Source organism: Oncorhynchus clarkii, chromosome 13 (genome assembly GCF_045791955.1).
Source record: "Oncorhynchus clarkii lewisi isolate Uvic-CL-2024 chromosome 13, UVic_Ocla_1.0, whole genome shotgun sequence".
NCBI lineage: Eukaryota > Metazoa > Chordata > Actinopteri > Salmoniformes > Salmonidae > Oncorhynchus > Oncorhynchus clarkii.
In genome coordinates, this window is record NC_092159.1 from 18062536 (window position 1) to 18088381 (window position 25846).

At 46.3% G+C, this 25846-nt stretch overlaps 1 protein-coding gene across 2 annotated transcripts in view; it reads left to right on the plus strand.

The window, feature by feature from the left end:
- Positions 1-25846, plus strand: part of LOC139424539 (SH3 and PX domain-containing protein 2A-like) — a 120065-nt gene that overhangs the window by 21823 nt on the left and 72396 nt on the right. For both annotated transcript variants that reach the window (XM_071176475.1, XM_071176476.1), the window contains exons 3-5: positions 9804-9879; positions 14274-14350; positions 17768-17859. In XM_071176475.1, coding sequence (XP_071032576.1) covers positions 9804-9879; positions 14274-14350; positions 17768-17859 — 245 coding nt within the window. The remainder of the gene's footprint in view (positions 1-9803; positions 9880-14273; positions 14351-17767; positions 17860-25846) is intronic.

Below are 25846 nucleotides of genomic sequence, written 5' to 3' on the forward strand. Positions count from 1 at the left end.
TTGATCGAGTCATATATTTCCAATGTCTTGCACCGGTCCAACAGCTCTTTCCTGTTTACTTCTCCAATCTAACCACCTGTTATTAGAAGATATATGGCCGCTGAAAGACTTGGTCTGTAGCTGCCTGGCTATCTCTCTCTCTGTCTCTTTCTCTCTGTCTCTCTCTTCCTCTCTCTTTTTCCCTTCTTCTCCCTCTCTCCCTGTCGCTCTCCCTTTTTTTCTCTGTCTCTCTTTCTCTACTCTTTCTCTCTCTGTCTCTCTCTCCCTCCATCTTCTCCTTTCTTCTCTCTGTCTCTGTCTCTGTCTCTGTCTTTCTCGCTCTCTCTGTCTCTCTGTCTCTCTCTGTCTCTCTCTCTCTCTCTCTCCCTCCCTCTTTCCCCCTTCTTCTCTCTCACTCCTTCTCTGTCACTCTCCCTTCTCTCACTCCCTCTCTGTCACTCTCTCTCTCTCTCTCTCTCTCTCTCTCTATATATATATATATATATATATATATATAATTACAGGCCTCCATAAAAACACTTGAAAGGTTTTTGCCTTAAACATCAATAGCTATTGCAATGGCTTGCAGAGTGAAGACTGTCAAGGTTTCACAGAAATGTCCTTTTGGATTTGATAAATAACACTATTTTTATTGGAGGAAGGTACGTCTCTTTGTCCGAGAACACATTGTGTATACGGTTTTCAGTTTGCAGGGCGGTCGCAGTGGATAGACATTATACAGAGTTCAAGGTTGGTTGGAGAAATTGTATTGTTGTGGCAGTGAACTCTGAGTATAGTATGAAATAGAAGGGTTACATTTACAGCTACACCTCAGACAATGTGGCTAACAGGAAATGGAATACATACCCATACATTAATAGGGTTTGTCCTGATCAGGTCAAAGGTTCAGGATCACACCCATATAGGCTACAGGTACAATACTCTAGAGAAGCGATCATGAACTAGATTCAGCCACGGGCCGATTTTGTCTTGAGCAGATGGTCGGGGGGGCCTGAACATAATTACAAATCATTTGTAGACTGCAAATTGACCGCAAGAAGCCCAAACAGATATAATATTTGACTAAAACATCATCATTTCGAACCTTGCTTACATTTGAATACGATCACATATACTGAGTATACAAAACATTAGGAACAGCGTCCTAATACAACAGTTCGTCAGGGCGTGGACTCTGGTGTCGGATGCGTTCCACAGGGGATGCTGGCCCATGTTGACTCCAATGCTTCCTACAGTTGTGTCAAGTTGGCTGGATGTCCTTTGGGTGGTGGACCATTCTTGATACACACTGGAAACGGCTGAGCCTGAAAAACCCTGCGCTGTCATAGTTCTTGACACAAACCGGTGCACCTGGTACCTACTACCATACCCCGTTCAAAGGCACTTAAATATTTTGTCTTGCCCGTTCACCCTCTGAATGGCAGACATAGACAATCCGTGACTCAATTGTATCAAGGCTTTAAAAAAAATCCTTCTTGAACCCGTCTCCTCCCCTTCATCCACACTGATTGAAGTGGATTTAACAAGTGGCATCAGTAAGGGATCATAGCTTTCACCTGGATTCACCCGGTCAGTCTATGTCATGGAAAGAACAAGTGTCCTTAATGTGTTGTACACTCAATGTATATCTCTTTATTATGCGTGGGAATACTTTGGTGCAGATTTCCAAAATTAAAATCACTTATATGAATGTTTTTTTGCTCAGAAACCTTGGAGGGCCGAATACAACAACCCGCAGGCCAGATTCGGCAGGTGGGGAACCCTAGTTAACTCTGGGTTGACATATAAAACCACAAAGGACCTCTGTATGACGTGTCTCATGCCACTTCCCTGGTATCCTATCCTCCTTTGCTATAGGTAGGTTAGGGGACCAGGTGTCCTTCTATGCTATTGTAATAGCAATAGCTCCTCTCCAGCCTCCAGACGAACCCTTGGCTAGTGTTAATGAACAACGGTTCAGTAAACAGCAGTCATGTCTGTCTGTCAGTACACGGCTTCTCATCACTACCTCGTCAGCCTGGAACGGCCCTGAACCTGGCTTCTCACACAGTGGTTCACACCGTTAGTTATAATCCGTCTCTCTCTGTCTCTCTGTCTCTCTCTCTCTCTCTCTCTCTCTCTCTCTCTCTCTCTCTCTCTCTCTCTCTCTCTCTCTCTCTCTCTCTCTCTCTCTCTCTCTCTCTCTCTCTCTCTCTCTCTCTCTCTCTCTCTCTCTCTCTCTCTCTCTCTCTCTCTCTCACTCACTCTCTCTGTCGTTCTTTCTCATTTCCGGTCTCTTTCCTTTCTTGTTTTGCTCTTAATGGAGAGGGAATTTTCAGCTAATCCGAGGCCCACTCCACCTACAGGTCAAATGCATTAGCTTACGCACAGCTCGGGGCTAGAGACTTTTGAGGATGGTGGTCTTGTGAGGATTTGTGTGTGTGTGTGTGTGTGTGTGTGATGTATCGCTGGTGCTCATCCCAATTACCCAGCCAATCTTTCTATTACAGATGATCCAATTCCACTCTCTCTCCTCTCTCTCTGGCTTTCCCCCTCAAATCGGATTACATCTGATGGGGATAGACAGGGAGAGCTTTGAGGAAAGATCTTCAGTTCAGGTACAATATCCCTTCCAGAAATACTCTGACAAAAACACTACTTTCCATGAAACCTTCGTTTATAAAGGTATTTTGCGGGACATACACGTTCAAGATAGCAGCTGGCATTCTCAACCGTGTCCTATGACCAGATTCTCAACTCTGCCCCACTTTTCATTTGAACTATATTGTCTTATAATAAAATAGACCTTGTGGAAAGGAGAAAAATGCAACCTCTGTCAGGAGTCTCATTTCCCCTCCACGCCCTTGGGAGTGCGGGCAGAGTGTACGGGGCACACGCCAGGGGCGCTGGCATCCCTTCCTGCTGCCTCTCCCTCTGGGCTTGTGGTCTGGCCACGTGGCTCAAAGTTTGTCCTGATTCCAAGCATGGAAACTCTGAGAATGTTGGCTGAGCGCTAGGCTAATTTAGGTACCGTTACAGGGCTGAGGGCTCTCTCTCGCTCTCTCTCTCTCTCTCTCTCTGCACTCAACTGTAAGATGGCTGGCCTATTCTTTTACCTTTAACTGAAGCAGAAAGCTGCAGTTGGTAACCTGAAGCCATGTTCTTCGTGCTTTGGTGGGGTTTGTGCCCAATGGCCACAGAAGAAGAGGATGTTCTGGATCAAGGGTAGAGTTAGTTGTGGTCAGAAAGAGGGTGGCAGGGTTACTGGAAAACTACCGTCAAAGCTTTCAGGATTGACGGCAACATTTACTGCCATAACTACATTGATTTCAGACCCCTTGTCTCGAGTGCCAACCTTCTCACAGTAAGAGAGTGAAACATGATACTGGTTTTGTTTCTCACAGTATTTAAGTAATGTACTCTGATGGGAAGGGTTGCCTTGGTTTCATTGCAGTAGATACACACGGCAACTAAAATAGCTATTCCTCGACTTAATGCCTTTAAATTAGGAGCCGAGATGCAGAGAAACTCAAACCACTGCACTTTTCCCCCTTCTCTACTCCAGTGTTTATTTCAGCGTTTCTCTTGAGTTCTTTCATCCCATGGGCTCATGCGTTCTCGAGCACTGCGTGAAGTAGAATTACTGCAAGACAAGAGTTCACCTGTGTGTTATAGTGTACAGATCTAGACCCAAAGATCCATTGGGTCTTTCCAGTTCCCACGGTTGTGTAATAAAGCCTACAAAAGCGTGCTAATGACTAGCTCCAAAACTACGGCACCAAGCCTTGGGATACAGTAAGCTTGAAATTCCAACCCCTGGATCCCATTCCCGTTCCAATCCATGGTATGATGATGGTGGGCTTCCTAAGACTTCCATGGCCTTTCCCTGGAGTCTTGTTCCAGGCCAAGGCCGGATCTGGTGTCTGGAAGCTGGAAGAGGAGAGCTGGAGCTGGGAGTGATAGACGTTACCACATCTCAGCACCTGTTGCCTTGGGACTGGGGAGCTTCAAGTGGAACCTACAGGGTTACAACCTAACAACACTCCCCATTGACTTTACCAGAATATAGCCAATTTCTCCACAAACTCGAATCCATACATCACCTCACCCCCTTCTGAAATGGGTTAATACATGTTCCATCAAGACACCTGGAGGCACCGAGCTGTGATTTGTCGAGATCGAATGCCAAGGTTCCAATTTATATATAGAGCCGCAACTGTGAATGATTGTGGTTGGAGGGAGCACTAGCTCGCTATTCGCTAACCCCTGTTCCCCCGGATCCAGACATCTGTCTCTAGAAACTCAATACCCCGGGCCACTAATGCATGTCCAGACCTGATTCATGTTGTCCATTCGTTTCCTCAGTCGGTCTGTCTTTTGTGTGGATATTGCGCTGGAGTGGTATAGCCTGGTCCTAGATCTGTTTGTGCTGTCTTGCCTAACTCACATGGCCAATATCACAAGGTAGCACAAACAGATCTGGGACCAGGCTGGTCGTGGCAGGATTAAGAAGGAATAAGGGAAGAACCTGTGTTCTGTTCTGGCAATACTAGACAGGCAAAATATAAATTAGTTTGAACCCTTCCCTCCCTCCCCCTTCAGCCCCCTTTTATTGCCTGACTTGTTTACACCAACATGTCTTGTAATTAGTGGATTAAAGTTGCTAGAGAGAGAGAGAGAGTCCAGGGCTGCATCTCACACGGCACCCTATTCCCTCTATAGTGCACCACGTTTGACCAGGTTCCAAAAGGCTCTGGTCAAAATGAGTGCAATGTACAGTATAGGGAGGAGTGTACCATTTGGGCCGCAGACCCAGGAAATAAATGACCACCATTTCAAGCTATAAATACTCACTATGTTGACATTACACTGAGTAAATCTGACTGCTGCTGATTGTTTAGAGTTGGTTTGATTCTCAGTGGAAACATGTGATCATTGCCGTGGAAATGGTGGGATCACATGGTTCTTCAGTGTTATATGGGTCGTGAGTTTGTTTCATAAGTGGGGAGCTGCTAAGTGTGTGTGTGTGTGTTTCTTTGTGTACTTGTGCGTCTATCTGTGTGCGACTGTGTGTTCTGCCACTGAGCTCTGTCATCTGTGTGGTTCAACCAAGGGTAGCTCCTCTTGAGTCACTCTTCACAGGTCACATGATTGTCAACAGGAAGTGATGCGTGTCCATGCGCGCTCTCTCTCGCTCTCTCTCGCTCTCTCTCAATTCGATTCAATTCAAAGGGGCTTTTTTTGGCATGGGAAACATATGTTTGCATTGCCAAAGCAAGGGAATAAACAATAAACAAAAGTGAGAATAAACACATTTAACAACATCAACAAAAAACTATTAGAAATGAACAGTAAACATTGCACTCAAAAAGGTTTAAAGAAGATAAAGACATATACTAGCCATGTCCAGTGTTTTACAATGTGCAAATATTCCTCTCTCTCTCTCTCTCTCTCTCTCTCTCTCTCTCTCTCTCTCTGATACAAAGCGGACTATTTCACTTAAATCCCAACTCATTCCCACAACTCCATACATGGCGTGCCTATTATAAGCCACTGTGCATGATATGAAGAGGGGCCTGCTGCAGCTGTGGGCCGTAGCCTACAATGTTATCCATATTCAAAGCACATTTCCAACACCAACGCCTTGTTACACCGCACCTCGGATTTCACAAGCAGTGCCGGGTTCACGTGCTAGTCGGAACTGTTGAAGCTAGGGTTCTAAATGTCTTTATGCGACCAATAACATTTGATTTGATTTGACTAGGGAACTCAGAAATGTACGTCTTACTGACTGGTGGTAGTTATATACGTTCAACCAGTTAGCAGGTCGGACATTTCGGAGTTTCCGTTTTTTCCCGACTAGCATGTGAATGCAGCAATAAGGTCCTCATAGCAGAGTTGGCGTAGGGATATATGGTGTCGAATTCATAGAGATACTCACTGACAATAGAGGAAGAGACACATTCTGTGTGTCTCTTTTTTCCGCCCTGACTCCTCTAATAGTGGTCCAGAGCCTCACAGCCTTATCCAATCAGAACGCTTCAGAACACTCACACTCATTCTCTCTAGGCTGGTTACCAAGGAGACAGAGTCAGGTCTGAGAAGTAGAGTAGCTACAGCCATAGTCCCAGTTGGTATTAGATAGAACGTTGCGGCCCTGCTCGCCTGTGGGGAAAACAACCCATGGTTACTTTGGTTACCCCATTGGCTCACAGCAAATACTTGACCTTTTTCAGATGCAATTTTCTTGTTGTCTGCGTGTTTTAGTCAATTACAAAACTACATTTTTAGAAAAGTACAAGATGTCTAAAGATGACTTTTCAACATTGCCTGCTCCCGAACGTTCTCACTACGTAGAAAAACATAATATTGTGGGGTTCCCTCTCGCCACTTTTCGTGATGGCACTAGCAGCCGCGCGAGTGAGTGGACTATACAGCTCCAAGTAATGAGTGGAGTTACAAACTGACTTCATCAAGCAAGTTAAATGTCTCACCTGTGATGAAATGTTTCCCACAGACATAGGTACGTGCATCCTACTTGGACACGAGGATCCCACATTTCCCACTCTCCAACGCCAATTAGCCTGAAGCCACAGCACAGCGTTCTTACAGCAGGCTCTATTTCCTTACATGGGAGGATAGCGAACCGGAAGTCGTTTTTCACCTGGTTACATTAAACAGAGCAGCTGCTTTTCTACATTTTTTTGTTATTTCTATATAACAAAAGAATCGACCACAAGGTTGCCTCTTATAGAATGGGGGTAAATTGTTGGGCGTGGGCGAGGAGAATTTCTTGTTGTTACGTGAATACCGACTGGGACTATTGTTCTGAATGAGGCTGCGTTCTCGTGTTCTTTCTCCTGCTCCACTCCATATCGTCCGGGGATTTTTTTATTCCCACCTGTTTTGGTGGTGCCGGAATGAGCTCCCCTCGCCCCTGTTCGGAGAGACAACATTTTTCTGTGGTCCCACATGTGCCGATGGGATGGGGAAAGCGCGTCTCCGAGAGCCTGGGGTCTGTCCGGGGGGAGGAGGAGAGATGGGGAGAAGAAAGGGAGAGTTCTGGGTATTTTAGGGTGAGGGAAGAGGAACGTCAATCGGCTGCAATTTTTTAAAAACATTTACAAGTTTTGAATTTGGTCCAACGAGGCAAACTAGGATCATTTGGATCGAACCACTAATAAACAGAGTGGAGATAGTTAACTTGATTCAGTATGTTGAATGAGGAAATTAGACAACTCAGCAAACTCTTTGTTCAATTGAAGCAGACAACAGCTGGACCATGTTTTGTGTTTTAGTGATTCTAACCCTCAATTTACAACGTCTACACAGCAGCACAGTAACTTCACAGTAACTGTCAAAGTACCTCCTACGTTCCTTTTTCCTCCTTACCTCTTTAGTCTTTGTTGACATACTTTTACTGCCGAGACAGTAACTCCTAGTTGTAAGATACTAACTCCCATTGCTACCGTTTAGCTACCGCTACCTTCTTCCCCCTTACAGCTACATTTTTGGAAATAGCCCATCCAACTACCTCATCCCCATACTGTTATTATCTCTACTTGTACATACTTGCACATTCATCTTCTGCACATCTAGCACTCCAGTGTTTAATTGCTAAATTGTAATTATTTTGCCACTATGGCCTATTTATTGCCTTACCTTCCTTATCTTACATAATTTGCACACAATGTATATATACTTTTCTATTGTGTTATTGACTGTGTGTTTGTTTATTCCATGTTTAACTTGGTGGTTGTTGTTTGTGTCGCACTGCTTTGCTTTATCTTGGCCAGGTCGCAGTTGTAAATGAGAACTTGTTCTCAACTGGCCTACCTGATTAAATAAAGGTGAAAAAAATGAAATAAAAAAATCACAGACCCATTGATATGAATGGGAATTTCTGTTCTAGTAAATCTAATTCTATGAGAAAGAGAACCCCAGCGGAGTTTAGATTCTGGAAAAACCCAGTCAACATGGGGCTGTGTATTTACGCATGCTGACCCAGACACAGAGAGAGAACTGGGTTTGGACCAGTCCCTCGTCCCCGTATTGCTCGATTATTTATTTGCCTGGTTCCTCTGGGTCTTTACCCTGCCCTGATGCACACCAGATTTATGGTGTGTGGGCTCTCTCTTTCTCTCTCTGTTTTTCTGTGTCTCTTTCTCTGTCACACACACCTGCATACATAAGCACGCAGGAACACAAACAGAAACACACACAGGAACACACACAGGAACACAAACAGGAACACACACAGGAACACACACAGGAACACATACAGGAACACAAACAGGAACACAAACAGGAACACACACAGGAACACAAACAGGAACACACACAGGAACACACACAGGAACACACACAGGAACACAAACAGGAACACAAACAGGAACACACACAGGAACACACACAGGAACACACACAGGAACACAAACAGGAACACACACAGGAACACACACAGGAACACACACAGGAACACAAACAGGAACACACACAGGAACACAAACAGGAACACACACAGGAACACAAACAGGAACACAAACAGGAACACACACAGGAACACAAACAGGAACACAAACAGGAACACACACAGGAACACAAACAGGAACACACACAGGAACACACACAGGAACACAAACAGGAACACACACAGGAACACACACAGGAACACAAACAGGAACACACACAGGAACACACACAGGAACACACACAGGAACACAAACAGGGACACAAACAGGAACACACACACACACACACAATAAATACTTTAAATAAATAATAAATAAATAATCCACCAATCAAATTGACATTAAAAAAGGTTCCAAACATTTCAAAGTTCCTGTATGCATGGCACTCAAGGGTACAGACAGCACCTCCTTCTATGCTATGCTTCCCAGGACAGCTGAAACACAGCAGTACCTAGCCTACTGCTTTGCCCTAGTTTTTGTCAGGCCTGCAATCAGGAGGTCGCACACTGCAAGGCTGTGTACGTGGCAGAGACTGCCAAATATAAGCGCCACCAGCTTGCACCTCCACCCGAGGCTGTCCAAGCGTGCCGTGAGGGGCTGGTATTTAAGCAGCTTGTCGGCAAAGGCCTGTTCCATGTAGCCGTCAAATGAGCAGCCCACTTACAAACACACATGCACGCACACACACACACACACATTTCCCTTATCTTTTCTCTCTCATTCTCTCTCTTCTCTTATTACAGTACATATGTTGCAGACAGTTATAGGCTTCTTCACCCACAGCCCCATTTACATTTCCTAATCCCTAAATCCCCCCCCTGCATGATTTATTTAGGGGTTGAAATTGGACAAACACAATATGGCCGACACTGCCTGGCATCTCTGACCTCTGCAGTTTGTGTGTGTGTGTGGAAAAAGTACCCCTGTGTGTATGTGTGTGTGTGTGTATGTGTGTGTGTGTGTGTGTGTGTGCGTGCAGTTCCCTCTAACCCCGGTGTCAGCACTTCTCCTCCCTTGGTACCACGATGGCTTTATGAATAAATCGACTCACATTAACTCCTCTCCACCGCGAGCAGCAAAACACCATGCAGCGTTTGTCCTTGTCCAGCTGGGAATTTAAAATGTGTCCGAGCTTTGATATGATATAATCTCTGATGTTGTGATCGTGGTGGCGGGGAATTTTAAATACTGAGCCCAGCTGTTTCTTTCAATGAAATTCAATGAAATGAAACACTTTTGAATTCCTCAGTGAGCTGTATTGAGAAGAAGTACATTTGTAAATGTTTGCCAAATATTTCTCTCCCTCTTAATAAATGAATTTAAAAAAAATGCTCTGTGTGTTGCTCTTTACAGATGCAGATTCTTGACAAGTTCCCAATCGAGGGAGGGCAGAAAGATCCCAAGAAGAGAATCATCCCATTTCTCCCAGGTGAGTCTCCATCATTTCTCCCTGTCCAGTCTCCTTCATTTCTCCCAGGTGAGTCTCCATAATTTCTCCCTGTCCAGTCTCCTTCATTTCTCCCAGGTGAGTCTGCATCATTTCTCCCTGTCCAGTCTCCATCATTTCTCCCTGTCCAGTCTCCATCATTTCTCCCAGGTGAGTCTCCTTCATTTCTCCCTGTCCAGTCTCCATCATTTCTCCCTGTCCAGTCTCCATCATTTCTCCCAGGTGAGTCTCCATCATTTCTCCCTGTCCAGTCTCCTTCTTTTCTCCCAGGTCAGTCTCCATAATTTCTCCCTGTCCAGTCTCCATCATTTCTCCCTGTCCAGTCTCCATCATTTATCCCTGTCCAGTCTCCATCATTTCTCCCTGTCCAGTTTCCATCATTTCTCCCAGGTCAGTCTCCATCATTTCTCCCTGTCCAGTCTCCATCATTTCTCCCAGGTGAGTCTCCATCATTTCTCCCTGTCCAGTCTCCTTCTTTTCTCCCAGGTCGGTCTCCATCATTTCTCCCTGTCCAGTCTCCATCATTTCTCCCTGTCCAGTCTCCATCATTTCTCCCTGTCCAGTCTCCTTCATTTCTCCCAGGTCAGTTTCCATCATTTCTCCCATGTCAGTCCATCATTTCTCCCTGTCCAGTCTCCATCATTTCTCCCTGTCCAGTCTCCTTAATTTCTCCCAGGTCAGTTTCCATCATTTCTCCCTGTCCAGTCTCCATCATTTCTCCCTGTCCAGTCTCCTTCATTTCTCCCAGGTCAGTCTCCATCATTTCTCCCTGTCCAGTCTCCTTCATTTCTCCCAGGTCAGTCTCCTTCATTTCTCCCTGTCCAGTCTCCATCATTTCTCCCTGTCCAGTCTCCTTCATTTCTCCCTGTCCAGTCTCTGTCATTTCTCCCTGTCCAGTCTCCTTCATTTCTCCCAGGTCAGTCTCCATCATTTGTCCCTGTCCAGTCTCCTTCATTTCTCCCAGGTCAGTCTCCATCATTTCTCCCTGTCCAGTCTCCTTCATTTCTCCCTGTCCAGTCTCCTTCATTTCTCCCTGTCCAGTCTCCTTCATTTCTCCCTGTCCAGTCTCCTTCATTTCTCCCAGGTCAGTCTCCATCATTTCTCCCTGTCCAGTCTCCTTCATTTCTCCCTGTCCAGTTTCCTTCATTTCTCCCTGTCCAGTCTCCTTCATTTCTCCCTGTCCAGTCTCCTTCATTTCTCCCAGGTCAGTTTCCTTCATTTCTCCCAGGTCAGTCTCCTTCATTTCTCCCAGGTCAGTCTCCATCATTTCTCCCTGTCCAGTCTCCGTCATTTCTCCCAGGTCAGTCTCTCGCCATAGATGGCCATAAGGTCTAATGACATTACATTATCCATAGGGACTTATTGGGGTTTATATTGGGGTTTATAAGGAAGTACAGTCTGACTTGAGGCAGACAGACACCACCATGACAGTCAAGTCACCTATAGCGCTGACTAGGCAAGAAGTTACACCGCATCAGTATCCTGTGTGTCAGTATCCTGCTCGTATCGACGCCCCTCCTTGTGTCGTTCATACATTATTAATCTGTCGGTCCATCCAGTTGACTGTCTCTCTGGGTTGCAGCAGCAGGCAGGTGCTGACAGTGTGTGTCTGTCTGATGTGTGGGAGTGAAAGACACACAATGAAAAAGAGATTGAGGAAGAGATGGTGGAACAGAGAGAGAGACAACACTCCTGCTGTGTGAGTGAGAGGCTTCTGTCTGTTTACTGTTTATGTTGGTTAGGCTGTCTTAAAGCCTAATGGCGACCACATGCTCTCTTAGAGCCTGATGGAGACCACATGCTATCTTAGAGCCTGATGGAGACCACATGTTCTCTTAGAGCCTGATGGAGAGTGGAAACCACATTATCTCTCAGAGCCTGATGGAGACCACATTATCTCTCAGAGCCTGATGGAGACCACATTATCTCTTAAAGCCTAATGGAGACCACATTCTCTCTTAGAGCCTGATGGAAACCACATTATCTCTCAGAGCCTGATGGAGACCACATTATCTCTTAAAGCCTAATGGAGACCACATGCTCTCTTAGAGCCTGATGGAGATCACATGCTCTCTTAGAGCCTGATGGAGACCACATGCTCTCTTAGAGCCTGATGGAGATCACATGCTCTCTTAGAGCCTGGTGGAGATCACATGCTCTCTTAGAGCCTGATGGAGATCACATGCTCTCTTAGAGCCTGATGGAGACCACATGCTCTCTTAGAGCCTGATGGAGATCACATGCTCTCTTAGAGCCTGATGGAGATCACATGCTCTCTTAGAGCCTGATGGAGACCACATGCTCTCTTAGAGCCTGATGGAGACCACATGCTCTCTTAGAGCCTGATGGAGACCACATGCTCTCTTAGAGCCTGATGGAGACCACATGCTATCTTAGAGCCTGATGGAGACCACATTATCTCTCAGAGCCTGATGGAGACCACATTATCTCTCAGAGCCTGATGGAGACCACATTATCTCTCAGAGCCTGATGGAGACCACATGCTCCCTTATAGCCTGATGGAGACTGCATGCTCTCAGCCCTCTTCCTACCCATGCCTGGCTACCCCGAATGTTTGTTTCGTCTCCACAATGAGTCTGGTATTGACTTCCTCCATGACCCTTCTAGAACGCGAACACATTCGGACTGTCTGATTGGTCCTGTGGCAACCCAGGGGAGTCAGAGGTGAAACTCACAATAAAATAAGACAGAGGGAGACTGCTTTGCGGTGCTCAAACCAAAGTTGTTCTTTAATAAAGTTTGGGGAGAAATACAACTGAAAGGTCTCTCCGGTAATGGGTGGCTCACTGTGTCCGGCTGGGCGGCTCCTTGGACCGCCTGTGTTAATGAATGAGAGAGAGCGAGAGAGAGAGAGAACGATGAGTCCGGGGTTTCAATACATGCTCTCAACTTGCGCCGGGTGGCGCACTGCCCGGGTATGGGTCCTCTTCCTTTGGGGCCAAAGAAAAGGAAGAGAGAGAGTCAAACATCACCTAGTATCTTCTTAGGCGTCTGATCGAGGTGCTTCTCATTCCCACTCCGGTTCTTCTGAGGACTAGGTGTACCCTCTGCCTGTCTGCCCAAGTCCCCGAGTGACTGCACCTCTACTTATACCCATTTGGAGTAACGAGGGACAGGTGGGACCAATTCCAGGTGCCAATTGGTTGCAGCACCTGGACTGGGTAATATTGGTGTTGATTCACCAGCCCCAGTTGGTGCCTGTAGAGCTGTCCATGGTGCTGACTCACCTTGGCCTGGCAAGCCCTTTGGAGCTGACCAAGGTCCTGCTCCTTCCTTTGTAGCTCCCTGCTGGCCCCCTTGGTTGCCACAGTCCCAGAAGCCGATGGGTTGGGCCCAACACCCCTCGTCGCCGCAAGCGGCCTCTATGATGGCAGGTTCTAGCCGAGGTATGTAGCCAACACATAGCATTGGGAGAATTCAGAGTCGTCAGGCAGTCCCCACCCCGCCAACCCACCTCACATTAAGCCACCTGGGTGTCAACCAAAACACCCACCTCTATCTGTTTACATACCATTTCTAACATTTATTTTGACCGGAGAGTCTCATCGAGATAACATCTCTTTTGCAAGAGATACCTGTTCAAGAGGGCAGTAGTCAGCGGCGTTCCAAAATGAGTCGCACCAAATACAATATCTTCGTCTAAGTCCAGATGTGGAAATGTGTCCATGGCAACTTCTTTGAAATGATGGTACCCATAGGATTCACTCAATTACACACAGTGCTATCAGCTGGCCATCAAAGACTTGGGTTAGGTATTGCAAGTCAGAGTTATGGTTGAAAATTGCCTGTTGTTTCTATGATTCTCTCTGATCTAAAAAACTCCAGTACTGCACTATTATCCCTCTACTATTCATCATTCAAAGTATTGCTGGCAATCAGAATGCACACAGTCTGTCCACAGCTCTTCCTCTCTTCCTCTGTGTCTTCAGTTCATAGGAAGGGTAATTTGATCACTTCCTGTGGGACTGTAGTGACCGTGGCGTGCCCTGGAGTAGGGGGTGTTCTGATTGGCTGGTGCCATTTTTCTTTGAAGTCACTGCGTTAGACTAGATACATAACCTCCATGCGCTTAAATCTCATTTGATATGTTAAGTGGGCAAGTCACTGTTAGAGGTCCATGCAGGACAAGACCGTTCACTATGAGAGTAAGAGAGTCCGATTGTAGTGGTTCAGAAGTCTTTCATGTGTTACTGACATCTAGAGTTAGCCTGTGGTAATACACAAACAAACCGAAGGGTTGCCCACTGCTTCGAGACAGGATTGTACTGGTCTTTAATTTATTACGGTTTCTAACATCTAAAATGTGTCCCTTCTCATCTATTCTCTCTCTTTCTCTCATTTCCTCCCTCCCTCAGGTAAAATCCTGTTCAGGCGGAGTCATGTGCGTGATGTGGCCATGAAGAGGCTACGTTTCATCGATGACTACTGCAGGGTGAGTGAGGGGGCATTACTGTCAAAACACACACACACACACACACACACACACACACACACACACACACACACACACACACACACACACACACACACACACACACACACACACACACACACACACACACACACTGTAAACATCCTGTCCCACTTGGGGTCCCCCCTGTCACATGTTAGGGGTCAGTGGTCAGGGGTGACAGATGGTAACCTGACACACTTGTCAGCAACACCTCAGGCGTGACGTTAAACACGGGTGTTGTAGGGACACGTGTTGACTGGGGGGGTTCCAGTTTGCACCACAATAAGATGGTGTTGTTGTTTGCACATTTCTGTGCAAATGCGTCTTGTCTTTTAACTCATCTTATTGCAGAGTTTTAAAAGTATACGTTTTTGTTATGTTCAGGGGCAGTTACCAAGCAAACCTTCATTGCCCCATCTGAGGAAATGTTTTTCAAATACTTAGCTGAAAACACATTGTCATACTTACTGGTCTCTAAGGCTTTGGTTTATTCTGGTCATGAAGTTTTAGAAAGAGATTTGACCTAGTTCTGTTTAGTTTAGAACACACAAGAACACTTCTGAGTGCCCAACAAAAGATAGACTTTAAAAAGCTACCCACTCTTTCAAAAGCCAGATGAAGGCTATGCCCTCGGTTGAGTATTTAATTTAATGAAAGTTTTCTACAACTCCCCCAAAAATTAAGCCTTTGGTCATTCAACAGTCTGACTTCAAAAAAGCTCTTATCGTTTCCCCTTTGTTAATCTCTCTCTCTCTCTCTCTCTCTCTCTCTCTCTCTCTCTCTCTCTCTCTCTCTCTCTCTCTCTCTCTCTCTCTCTCTCTCTCTCTCTCTCTCCGCTCTCTCTCTCTCTCTCTCTCTCTCTCTCTCCCGCTCTCTCTCTCTCTCGCTCTCTCTCGCTCTCTCTAAAAAGTGAATATTACATTCACAGAGGTTCCAAAAGAATAAAGACATTTCAAATGCCATGTTATCTCTATATACAGTGTCATAACGATGGGCAAATAGTTCAAGTAAAATGTTGTTCTTCACTGGTTGCCCTTTTCTTTTGGCAACAGGTCACACATCTTGCTGCTGTGATTGCACAGATAGATATGAACGTTTATCTAAATTGGATTTGTTTTCAAATTCTTTGTGGGTCTGTGAAATCTGAGGGAAATGTGTGCCTCTAGTATGGTCATACATTTTGCAGGAGGTCAGGAAGTGCAGCTCAGTTTCCACCTCATTTTGTGGGCAGTGTGCACATAGTCTTCCCTTTTTCTTTTACCCTTTTTCCTCCCCAATTTCCTGGTATCCAATTGGTAGTTACAGTCTTGTCTCATCGCTGCACCTCCCGTACGGACTCAGGAAAGGCGAAGCTCGAGAGCCGTGCGTCCTCCGAAACACAACCGAACCAAGCCGCACTGCTTCTTGACGCAATGCCTGCTTAACCAGGAAGCTACCCGCGCCAATGTGTCGGAGGAAACGCCGTACCGTGTCAGCGTGCACTGTTCCCGGCCCTTCACAGGAGTTGCTAGTGCTCGATGGGACAAGGACATCCCTGCCTGCCAAACCCTCCCTTAATGCGGACGACACTGCGCCGCCCCATGTGTCCCCCGGTCGTGGCCGGCTGCGACAGAGCCTGGACTTGAACCCAGAATCTCTAGTGGCCTTAGACCACTGCGCCACTCGGGAGACCCCTAGCCTGTCTTCTCTTGAGAGCCAGGTCTGCCTACGGCAACCTTTCTCAATAGCAAGGCTTCTCTCTCTCTCTCTCTGCCCTGTCTCTCTCTCTCTCTCTCTCACTTACCCCCCCCCCCCCCTCTCTCGCTCTCTCTCTCTCTCTCTCTCTCTCGCGCTCTCTCTCTCTAGGGAGAAAAGGTGTCCAGTTTTCTGCCTTGAAACACAGATGATAGGGTGGACTTTTGTCCAAGGCCACATCTAATAATCAGTGAAATCCAACATTTTGAAAGACTTTCTCTCAACTTTGATGGTACGTTTTGATAACCTCCAAATACTCGTGCCCAGTCTTTATGTACATGCTCAAACACAACTTAAAGATGCCGTCAGTCATGTCAGAAGCTAGCAGATACGTTATTTACCTAAAACAGCAGCACATTCCAGCAAAGCTAACGTCACGTTTTGAAATGAACTTTCCTTGCTTTGTTTAATAGCACTCTCATGAATCTAGGAAATACGTTTTGTCTGTCAGAGTGCAGTGTTTATTTCATTTCATAGCACATAACACTTGTTAGCATTTTTCTCACGCTGGCTTTAGCCACGGACGGAGCAGACTTGGCCCCAGCAAGGGCAGGGAGGGTTTGCCTAGAAACAAATGCCTCGGAGGGAGTCCACATCTGCATAGCACGGCAAATTCCTATGATTTGTGAATCTGTTCGGACCGAAAAGCTAGTGTGACAGCTAAAATGGCTTTGGGGGAAAAAAACAAGATTTCAGCTAATAGGGAGATGTATCTGACAAAATAACTACATTATTGCAATCGTTAATCATAAACTATTTACATAATAGAAATGTTGGTACATTTGTGGACAAAATTCTTGCTCACTCAAGGTTTAAAAAAAGAAAACAGCTCATTATCTTTTTACTTAAAATGTCTTAAAATGTGTTTATTTTTCTGGAGATGTTAAGAGATTGTTCTGCCTGTCTATCACTCATCATCTTCCGATGTGAACTGTACCGTTTACTTACCACTTCCTGTTTGTTGTCACAAGACAAACAACAGAAGGATCGTGATGACACAGAAGGCCCTCCCAAGGGATTGTGGGCTGGAGCCAAACCATCTGTATCACTAACTGTCGTTTAATGTAATATACTCTTCCTCAATAACACATGACCAGAAAATGATCATATGAGTCCGGATGGGTATTTGCTCTTATTGTGAACAATGGAATATTAATGGAATATTAATTCATTTGAAGTTGTGCACTGAAATAAGTCCCATGAATATGATATGGATATTGTTCAACATCAATCTCAAATATAGTACAATATGTCCACCTATGTCTACCTTGTCATTGGCTCCTATTGATCTGTTCCTATAGTAGTGTGACTTAGCATGACCATTACAAATGGATGTTCATCCTCAGTGGAATAGGCTGACGTATGATCTTCCATTGAATTGGAGCCAGACTCTGTGCTAAGGATTATGCTGTTATGTTTTGTAAAGGTAGAATGTCAAATGGATGTTGGAATGCATCCTCCGTAGTTCATCATTCCAAGAGTTACTTTGTGTGGTGCATCGTTGTACGGTATCTTACAGAGGATGATCTCCCTCCCTCCCCTCTCTCTCTCTTTCCCCCTCTGCCCCTCTTTTCTCTATATCTCTTCCTTCCTTCCTCCTTCCCTCCTTCCCCTCTTCCTCCTCCCCTCTTCCTCCTCTCTCTCTCTCTCTCTCTCTCTCAGGCTCTGGTCCGTCTCCCTCCTCAGTTGTCTCAGAGTGAGGAGGTGCTGCGCTTCTTTGAGACCAAAGCTGATGACCTCAACCCCCCAGGAGAGTGAGTATCTACACACACACACACACACACACACACACACAGTCTTGTACAACTAACCTTGTGGGGACAAACAATTCAGTCACCTGAAAAATCCTATTTTCCCTATCCTCTAACCTTAACCCGGAAACCTAACCTTAACCTTAACTCTAACCTAACCCTAGCTCTTAACCCTAAAACGAACCCTAGCTCCTAAACAAATTCTAACATCTGGTCCACACAAGTATAGTTAACACAAACTAGCGCGCGCACGCACACACACACACACACACACACACACACACACACACACCCACACACACACACACACACACACACACACACACACACACACACACACACACACACACACACACACACACACACACTCAATTCAAGGGGCTTTATTAGCATGGGAAAGCAAGTGAAATGGATAAACTAAAGTAAAATAAACTATTAAAAGTGAACAGTAAATATAAGTCATTGCGAATTTTTGTTATGTATATCTACATTTATCAATCTATAATTCTATTTTCTGCTGAAGAACTCAGGAGCCCATGAACTCATGATCTCTCGATCTCTCTCTCTAACTCTCTCTCCAAAAATGTGTGTCCTCCCCAAACTGGATCAATATTTCGCCCTGTCTCTTTTTCAAAACTTTCCCATCCTGCTGTGCGGTGTGTCTCAGAGAGACTCTGAGAGGCTGAGGCCTCATTGTTTACAGTGTGGGTCCTTTTGAACAGAGGAAGTGGAGGCCAGGCTTTGATGCCACCAGCAGGAGGGTTAGAGGGTTCACACACTGATCCATGGACAGTTTTGTAGGGCTTGTAGGGCGGCCATGTTCCAAACACTAAAAGGGAACTATGGGGGTGTATACTGAGAAGAAGAGCTACTAATATCCCGTCTATGTGGCAGATAGTGGGTTGACTATGGGGGAGTTGTGTGTCTCTGTGTTTGTGTGTGTGTGTGCGCATGTGTGTGTGTGTTTGTGATACTATATTGCTCAACGTCTTCGTACCTTCTACACCTTTCCCATGAACTGTTGGTCCTATTGGGAAGTACTCATGGCATGATTAACAATTTGTAAAAAAAAGTGCCTTTCAACAGGGTATGGTAGTAGATGCCAGGCGCCCCGGTTTGTGTCAAGAACTGCAACGCTGCTAGTTCTTTTGTTGTTCGCGCTTTACAGTTCCCAGTGTGTTTCAAGAATGGTCCACCACCCTGTAACGGCCGTAGGTGGAAGAAGGTGAGGACCAAGGTGCAGCGTGGTACGTGTTCATATTATTTATGTCACGGTCTTCCTCCACTTCATCTGAAGAGGAGAGGTCGAGAAGGATCGGAGGACCAAAATGCGGCGTGGTTTGTGTTCATCTTGATATTTAATAAAGAAAACACTGAACACTGAAACACACTATACAAAAACAATAAACAAAATAACGACCGTGAAGCTAATGAGGACGGTGCTGACACAAGCAATGAACATAGACAATCACCCACAAACAAACAGTGCAACCCAGGCTACCTAAGTATGATTCTCAATCAGAGACAACTAATGACACCTGCCTCTGATTGAGAACCATACTAGGCCCAAACATACAAATCCCAAAATCATAGAAAAACAAACATAGACTGCCCACCCCAACTCACGCCCTGACCATACTAAATAATGACAAAACAACGGAAATAAAGGTCAGAACGTGACAGTACCCCCCCCCCCCAAAGATGCGGACTCCGGCCGCAAAACCTTAACCCATAGGGGAGGGTCTGGGTGGGCATCTGTCCGTGGTGGCGGCTCTGGCGCGGGACGTGGACCCCACTTCACCACAGTCTTTCTCTTCCTCACTGTCCGCCTCCGTGGCCTCCTGAACACGGCTACCCTTCTAAATGGCAGCTCGGGACAGAGGGGCAGCTCGGGACAGAGGGGCAGCTCGGGACAGAGGGGCAGCTCGGGACAGAGGGGCTCTGGCACCTCTGGACTGGCGGGAGACTCCGGCAGCGCCGGACAGGCGGGAACACCTGTAGGGAGGAGACAGAGAGACAGCCTGGTGCGTGGGGCTGTCACAGGACCCACCAGGCTGGGGAGACCTCCAGGAGGCTTGGTGTTAGGAGGAGGCACCTGAAGGACCGGGCTGTGGGGGAGCACTGGAGCTCTGGTGCGCAGCCTTGGCATCACTCCCTGAGGCTGGACAACCACTCTAGCCCGGACCCTCCAGAGTGCAGGTACAGGTTAACCACATAACACGGTGCCTGACCAGTAACGCGCTGCTTATAATAAGCACGAGGAGTGAGCTCAGGTCTGCTACCAAGGTGCAGCGTGGTACGTGTTCATATTATTTATTCGAAACTGAACACTAAAATGCAAAACAAAAAAGAGAACAACCGAAACAGTTCTGTCTGGTGCAGACACAAAAACAGAAAGCAACTACCCACAGCTCAATATTAGGAAGGTGTTCTTAATGTTTTGTACACTCACTGTACGTGACCAGGTTCCAAAGTACCCTCTTTAGAATGTTTTGGTGTGTTCCCTATTCAGCTCTTTTCCCAAGCTACAAAAAGTTCTAGCAAGCCTCTACACATTTGGGAAAAGGGAGAGTCTGTGTGTGTGTGTGTGTGTGTGTGTGTGTGTGCTTGTGTGTGTTTGTGTGTTTGTGTGTGTGTGTGTGTGTGTGTGTGTGTGTGTGTGTGTGTGTGTGTGTGTGTGTGTGTGTGTGTGTGTGTGTGTGTGTGTGTGTGTGTGTGTGTGTGTGTGTGTGTGTTGTGTGTTTGTGTGTGTGTGTGTGTGTGTGTGTGTGTGTGTGTGTGTGTGTGTGTGTGTTAGGAGGATGACACGTTTCATACTTCTTGGAGATGTTCCTTTCCCCTCTGGGTACTTTTTAATTAGGGGAACGAAAACTGTGCTCTCCAAATTCACATTCGAAAGCTCCAAATCAGTTGTAATAGACTGGTAACACACACGCGCAGGCAAACACACACACACCTGAGGCACAGACTCCCTTGTTAGACGCTGACAGTTTTTCTCATCCATGTTTCAATTACTCCTCTAATTATTTTCCTCCCTTCCTTGCTTCTCTGCCTCTCCTCTGCCTTGCTACTCTGCCTCACTCTGCCTTGCTTCTCTGCCTCTCCTCTGCCTTGCTACTCTGCCTCTCCTCTGCCTTGCTACTCTGCCTCACTCTGCCTTGCTACTCTGCCTCACCTCTGCCTTGCTACTCTGCCTCACCTCTGCCTTGCTACTCTGCCTCACTCTGCCTTGCTAGTCTGCCTCACCTCTGCCTTGCTACTCTGCCTCACTCTGCCTTGCTTCTCTGCCTCACCTCTGCCTTGCTTCTCTGCCTCACTCTGCCTTGCTTCTCTGCCTCACCTCTGCCTTGCTTCTCTGCCACACCTCTGCCTTGCTACTCTGCCTTGCTCGTCTGCCTCACTCTGCCTTGCTAGTCTGCCTCACCTCTGCCTTGCTACTCTGCCTCACTCTGCCTTGCTACTCTGCCTCACCTCTGCCTTGCTACTCTGCCTCTCCTCTGCCTTGCTACTCTGCCTCTCCTCTGCCTTGCTACTCTGCCTCACCTCTGCCTTGCTACTCTGCCTCACCTCTGCCTTGCTACTCTGCCTTGCTACTCTGCCTTGCTACTCTGCCTCACCTCTGCCTTGCTACTCTGCCTTGCTACTCTGCCTCACCTCTGCCTTGCTACTCTGCCTTGCTACTCTGCCTCACCTCTGCCTTGCTTCTCTGCCTCTCCTCTGCCTTGCTACTCTGCCTCACCTCTGCCTCGCTTCTCTGCCTCTCTTCTGCCTTGCTACTCTGCCTCTCCTCTGCCTTGCTACTCTGCCTCTCCTCTGCCTTGCTACTCTGCCTCACCTCTGTCTCGCTTTTCTGCCTCTCTTCTGCCTAGCTTCACTGCCTCTCCTTTGCCTCACTTCTCTGCCAGTGTCATGTGGTTGTTTAAATCCTTGCTTCTTTCACTGGAGTGAAGAAAAGATGTGAGGAGAAAAGAGATGAGGAGAAGACAGCAGATATAGTGACCTCTGTCTCACAGTGATGTCCTGCTGAGGCTTAATAGAGTCTCTTTCCCTTCCTCCTCCCTCTTCCCTCTTTTCTCTCGTTCTGTCCATCCCCAGCTCATAAATTCAAGTCTGCTTTAATTGACATGACAGCTCAAGGTTAGAAACACTATTGCCAAAGTGGTTAGGATTCGATCAACAGCCTCTCTCTCTCTCTCTTCCTCCCTCTCTTTCTCCATTCTCCCCTCCCTCATTCCTCCCCTCCCTAGCTGTATCTCTCACTGTCTTCCTATAGCTCCATTCATCGCTCTCTCCATCTTTCTCTCACTTCATTGTCTCTCTCTCTCTCTCTCTCTCTCTCTCTCTCACTCTCTCTCACTCTCACTCTCTTGCTCTCTCTCTCTCTCGCGCGCTACCTCCCTCCTTCTTTGTATTCTCTATGACATGAGTGGTGCGGTCTATTTTGGTATGTAAAGACAACACATTAATCATGTAGTCCAGAGACTAGTCGGAGAAGATGAAGTCACATATCTCCATCAATAATACACACATGCACCCTGTGCCCTCAGTGCTCTCTCTCTCCCTCTCTTTCTTTCTCTCTCTCTCTCTCTCTCTCTCTCTCTCTCTCTCTCTCTCTCTCTCTCTCTCTCTCTCTCTCTCTCTCTCGCACACACACACACCAAACACACACACACACACACTCCCCAAACACACACACTCATTACATTGCATTGCTCTTGGCCAGTCCTCATCTCTAAAGCCTGGCAAAGATTGTGACTCCATTATAGCATCAATATGTATGATAATGGACATGGAAAGTGGGGTAGACTAAATGGACATGCTAAGCTTGTTCCTGTCTATTGTAACAATGGAAAGTAATGGTGGAGGTGGATTTTATCCATCTCTTATGTACTATTCTAGCACTAACACATTACATAGTCGTGAGGTCTGCATCCTAAATGGCACCCTATTCCTTATCGCCTCTGCAGAACATGTGTGCACTATATAGGGAATAGGGTGCGATTTGAGATGCAGACATGGACTATTCTAGCAGTTACACATCATGATTCAGAAGTAGTTTTCTGTCTGGGGGGAAATTGGATGGGCTTTCATCTTGGTTCCTTCCCTTCACATCCGCTAAATGGAAACGAATTAGAGGACTTTTAGCAGTGAGATTGGCCACTGATTTACTACCATGATTAGTGTGTGTGTGGTAGGGGGGAGGGGGCAGTGTGTATGTTGTGTGTGTCTGCATGTGTGTGTGACTATACTCCAGAGCAATCTGCAGAAAGAAAACTAATTTGAAACACATTAATCATGGAATTATAGGAGGCAGTTTGAGCTGTTTCACAGGTGTGTGTGTGTGTGTGTGTGTGTGTGTGTGTGTGTGTGTGTGTGTGTGTGTGTGTGTGTGTGTGTGTGTGTGCGTGTTGAATAGTAATTAACTAGGAAGTCGTTGTAGTTTAACCTCTCTAGGGTACATGGGACGCTAACGTCCCACCTGACCAACATCCAGTGAAAGTGCAGGGCACCAAATTCAAACAACAGAAATATCATAATTACAATTCCTCAAACATACATGTATTACACACCATTTTAAAGATAAACGTGTTGTTAATCCCACCACCGTGTCCGATTTCAAAAAGCCTTTACGACAAAAGCATACCATGCGATTATGTTAGGTCAGTACCTAGTCACAAAAAAGCACAGCCATTTTTCCAACCAAAGAGAGGAGTCAAAAAGGGGGAGTTCCATGACGCCAATGTAAATGTCTGTGCTCACGGGGTGTGGTCACTGACTAGTTAAAACTTCATATGAGAAACTATTCTCTCATCACATTTCATCTTCTCACAAATAGTTTCATATTTAATCATATACGTTCCACAACATTTAGATGTAAATCTAGTACCTGGGAAATATACACATTCAGAGATACAGTTATGTTGTCCTGCTGTGGTAGTTGCATTACGTATTAGTAAGGAATTCGACATGATTGTTCTTTAAGTACCCACAGACAATTTAAATTGTTTGGAATAGAGAAATATTGTTACATTATTCAACCTTTTGAGGTTACCGTACTGCAAAGTCTTTCTCTGTGGTAAGAAAGGGATTCTCAACTTTCATTTTCGCAGAGTGGGGAAAAGAGTTTCGGTATTTACGACCACCATAAACCTGTGGTGGTAGAGAGAGGGGGGAGGGCTATGTTCCTCACCCAAAAGGGGCACGCCATGACAGTGCGTTATGTGTCCATTTTTCCATTGTCCTCATCTGTTCCAAGAGAGAGAGAGAGAAAGACCCATGGAGAGATAGATAAATAAAATAAAATGTTATTTGTCATATGCGCCGAATACAACAGCAACCTTATAGTGAAATGCTTACTTACAAGTCCTTAACCAACAATGCTTTAAGAAGTTTTAAGAGAAAAAAAGTGTGACAGAAAATAAAGTAACAAATAATTAAACAGCAGCAGTAAAATAACAATAGTGAGGCTATATACAGGGGGTACCGGTACAGAGTCAATGTGCTGGGGCACCGGTTAGTCGAGGTAATTGAGGTCATGTGTTCATGTAGGTAAAGTTAAAGTGACTATGCATAGATAATAAACAGAGAGTAGCAGCAATGTAAACGAGGGGTCAGGGTAACTCTTTGATTAGCTGTTCAGGATTCTTATGGCTTGGGGGTAGAAGCTTTTGAGAAGCCTTTTGGACCTAGACTTGGCGCTCCGGTTCCGCTTGCCATGCGGTAGCAGAGAGAACAGTCTATGACTACGGTGGCTGGAATATTTGACCATTTGTAGGGCCTTCCGCCTGGTATAGAGGTCCTGGATGGAAGGAAGCTTAGCCCAAGTGATGTACTTAGCCGTACGCACTACACTCCGTACGCACACTCACTATACTCTAGTGACCTGCGGTCAGAGGCCGAGCAGTTGCCATACCTGGCAGTGATGGTGCAGCTGTAGAAACTTTTGAGGATCTAAGGACCCACGGCAAATCTTTCTCCTGAGGGGAAATAGGCTTTGTCGTGCCCTCTACACGACTGTCTTAGTGTGTTTCGACTTCTTGACACAATGCCCACTTAACCCGGGAAGCCAACCGCAACAATGTGTTGGAGGAAATACCGTACACCTGGTGACCGTGTCTGCGTGCACTGTTCCCGGCCTGCCACAGGAGTTGCTAGTGCACGATGGAACAAGGACATCCCTGCCGGCCAAACCCTCCCCTAGCCCGGACGACGCTGCACCACTCGGGAGGCCCCCAGTTTGTCTTTTCTTGAGAGCCAGATCTGCCTACGGCAACCTTTCTGACCAGCCTTTCAAAGCACTTCATGACTACAGACGTGAGTGCTACAGTCGTTAATCATTTAGGCAGGCTACCTTAGTGTTCTTGGGCACAGGGACTATGGTGGTCTGCTTGAAACATGCTGGTATTACAGACTCAGTCAGGGATAGGTTGAAAATGTCAGTGAAGACACTTGCCAGTTGGGCAGCGCATGCTCGGAGTACACGTCCTGGTAATCCGTCTGGCCCTGCGACCTTGTGAATGTTGACCTGTTCAAAGGTCTTACTCACATCAGCTATGGAAAGCGTGATCACGCAGTTGTCCGGAACAGCTGATGCTCTCATGTGTGCTTCAGTTTTACTTGCCTCAAAGCGAGCATAGAAGTAATTTAGCTCGTCTGGTAGGCTTGTGTCACTGGGCAGCTCACGGCTATTCCTCCCTTTGTAGTCTGTAATAGTTTGCAAGCCCTGCCACATCCGACGAGCATCGGAGCCGGTGTAGTACGATTCAATCTCAGTCCTCTATTGAAGCTTTGTCTGTTTGATGGTTTGTCTGAGGGCATAGCGGAATTTCTTAGAGTTAGAGTCCCACTCTTTGAAAGAGGCAGCTCTACCCTTTAGCTCAGTGTGGATGTTGCCTGTAATCCATGGCTTCTGGTTGGGGTATGTACGTACAGTCACTGTGGGGACGAGGTCATCAATGCACTTATTGATGAAGCCATTGACAGATGTGGT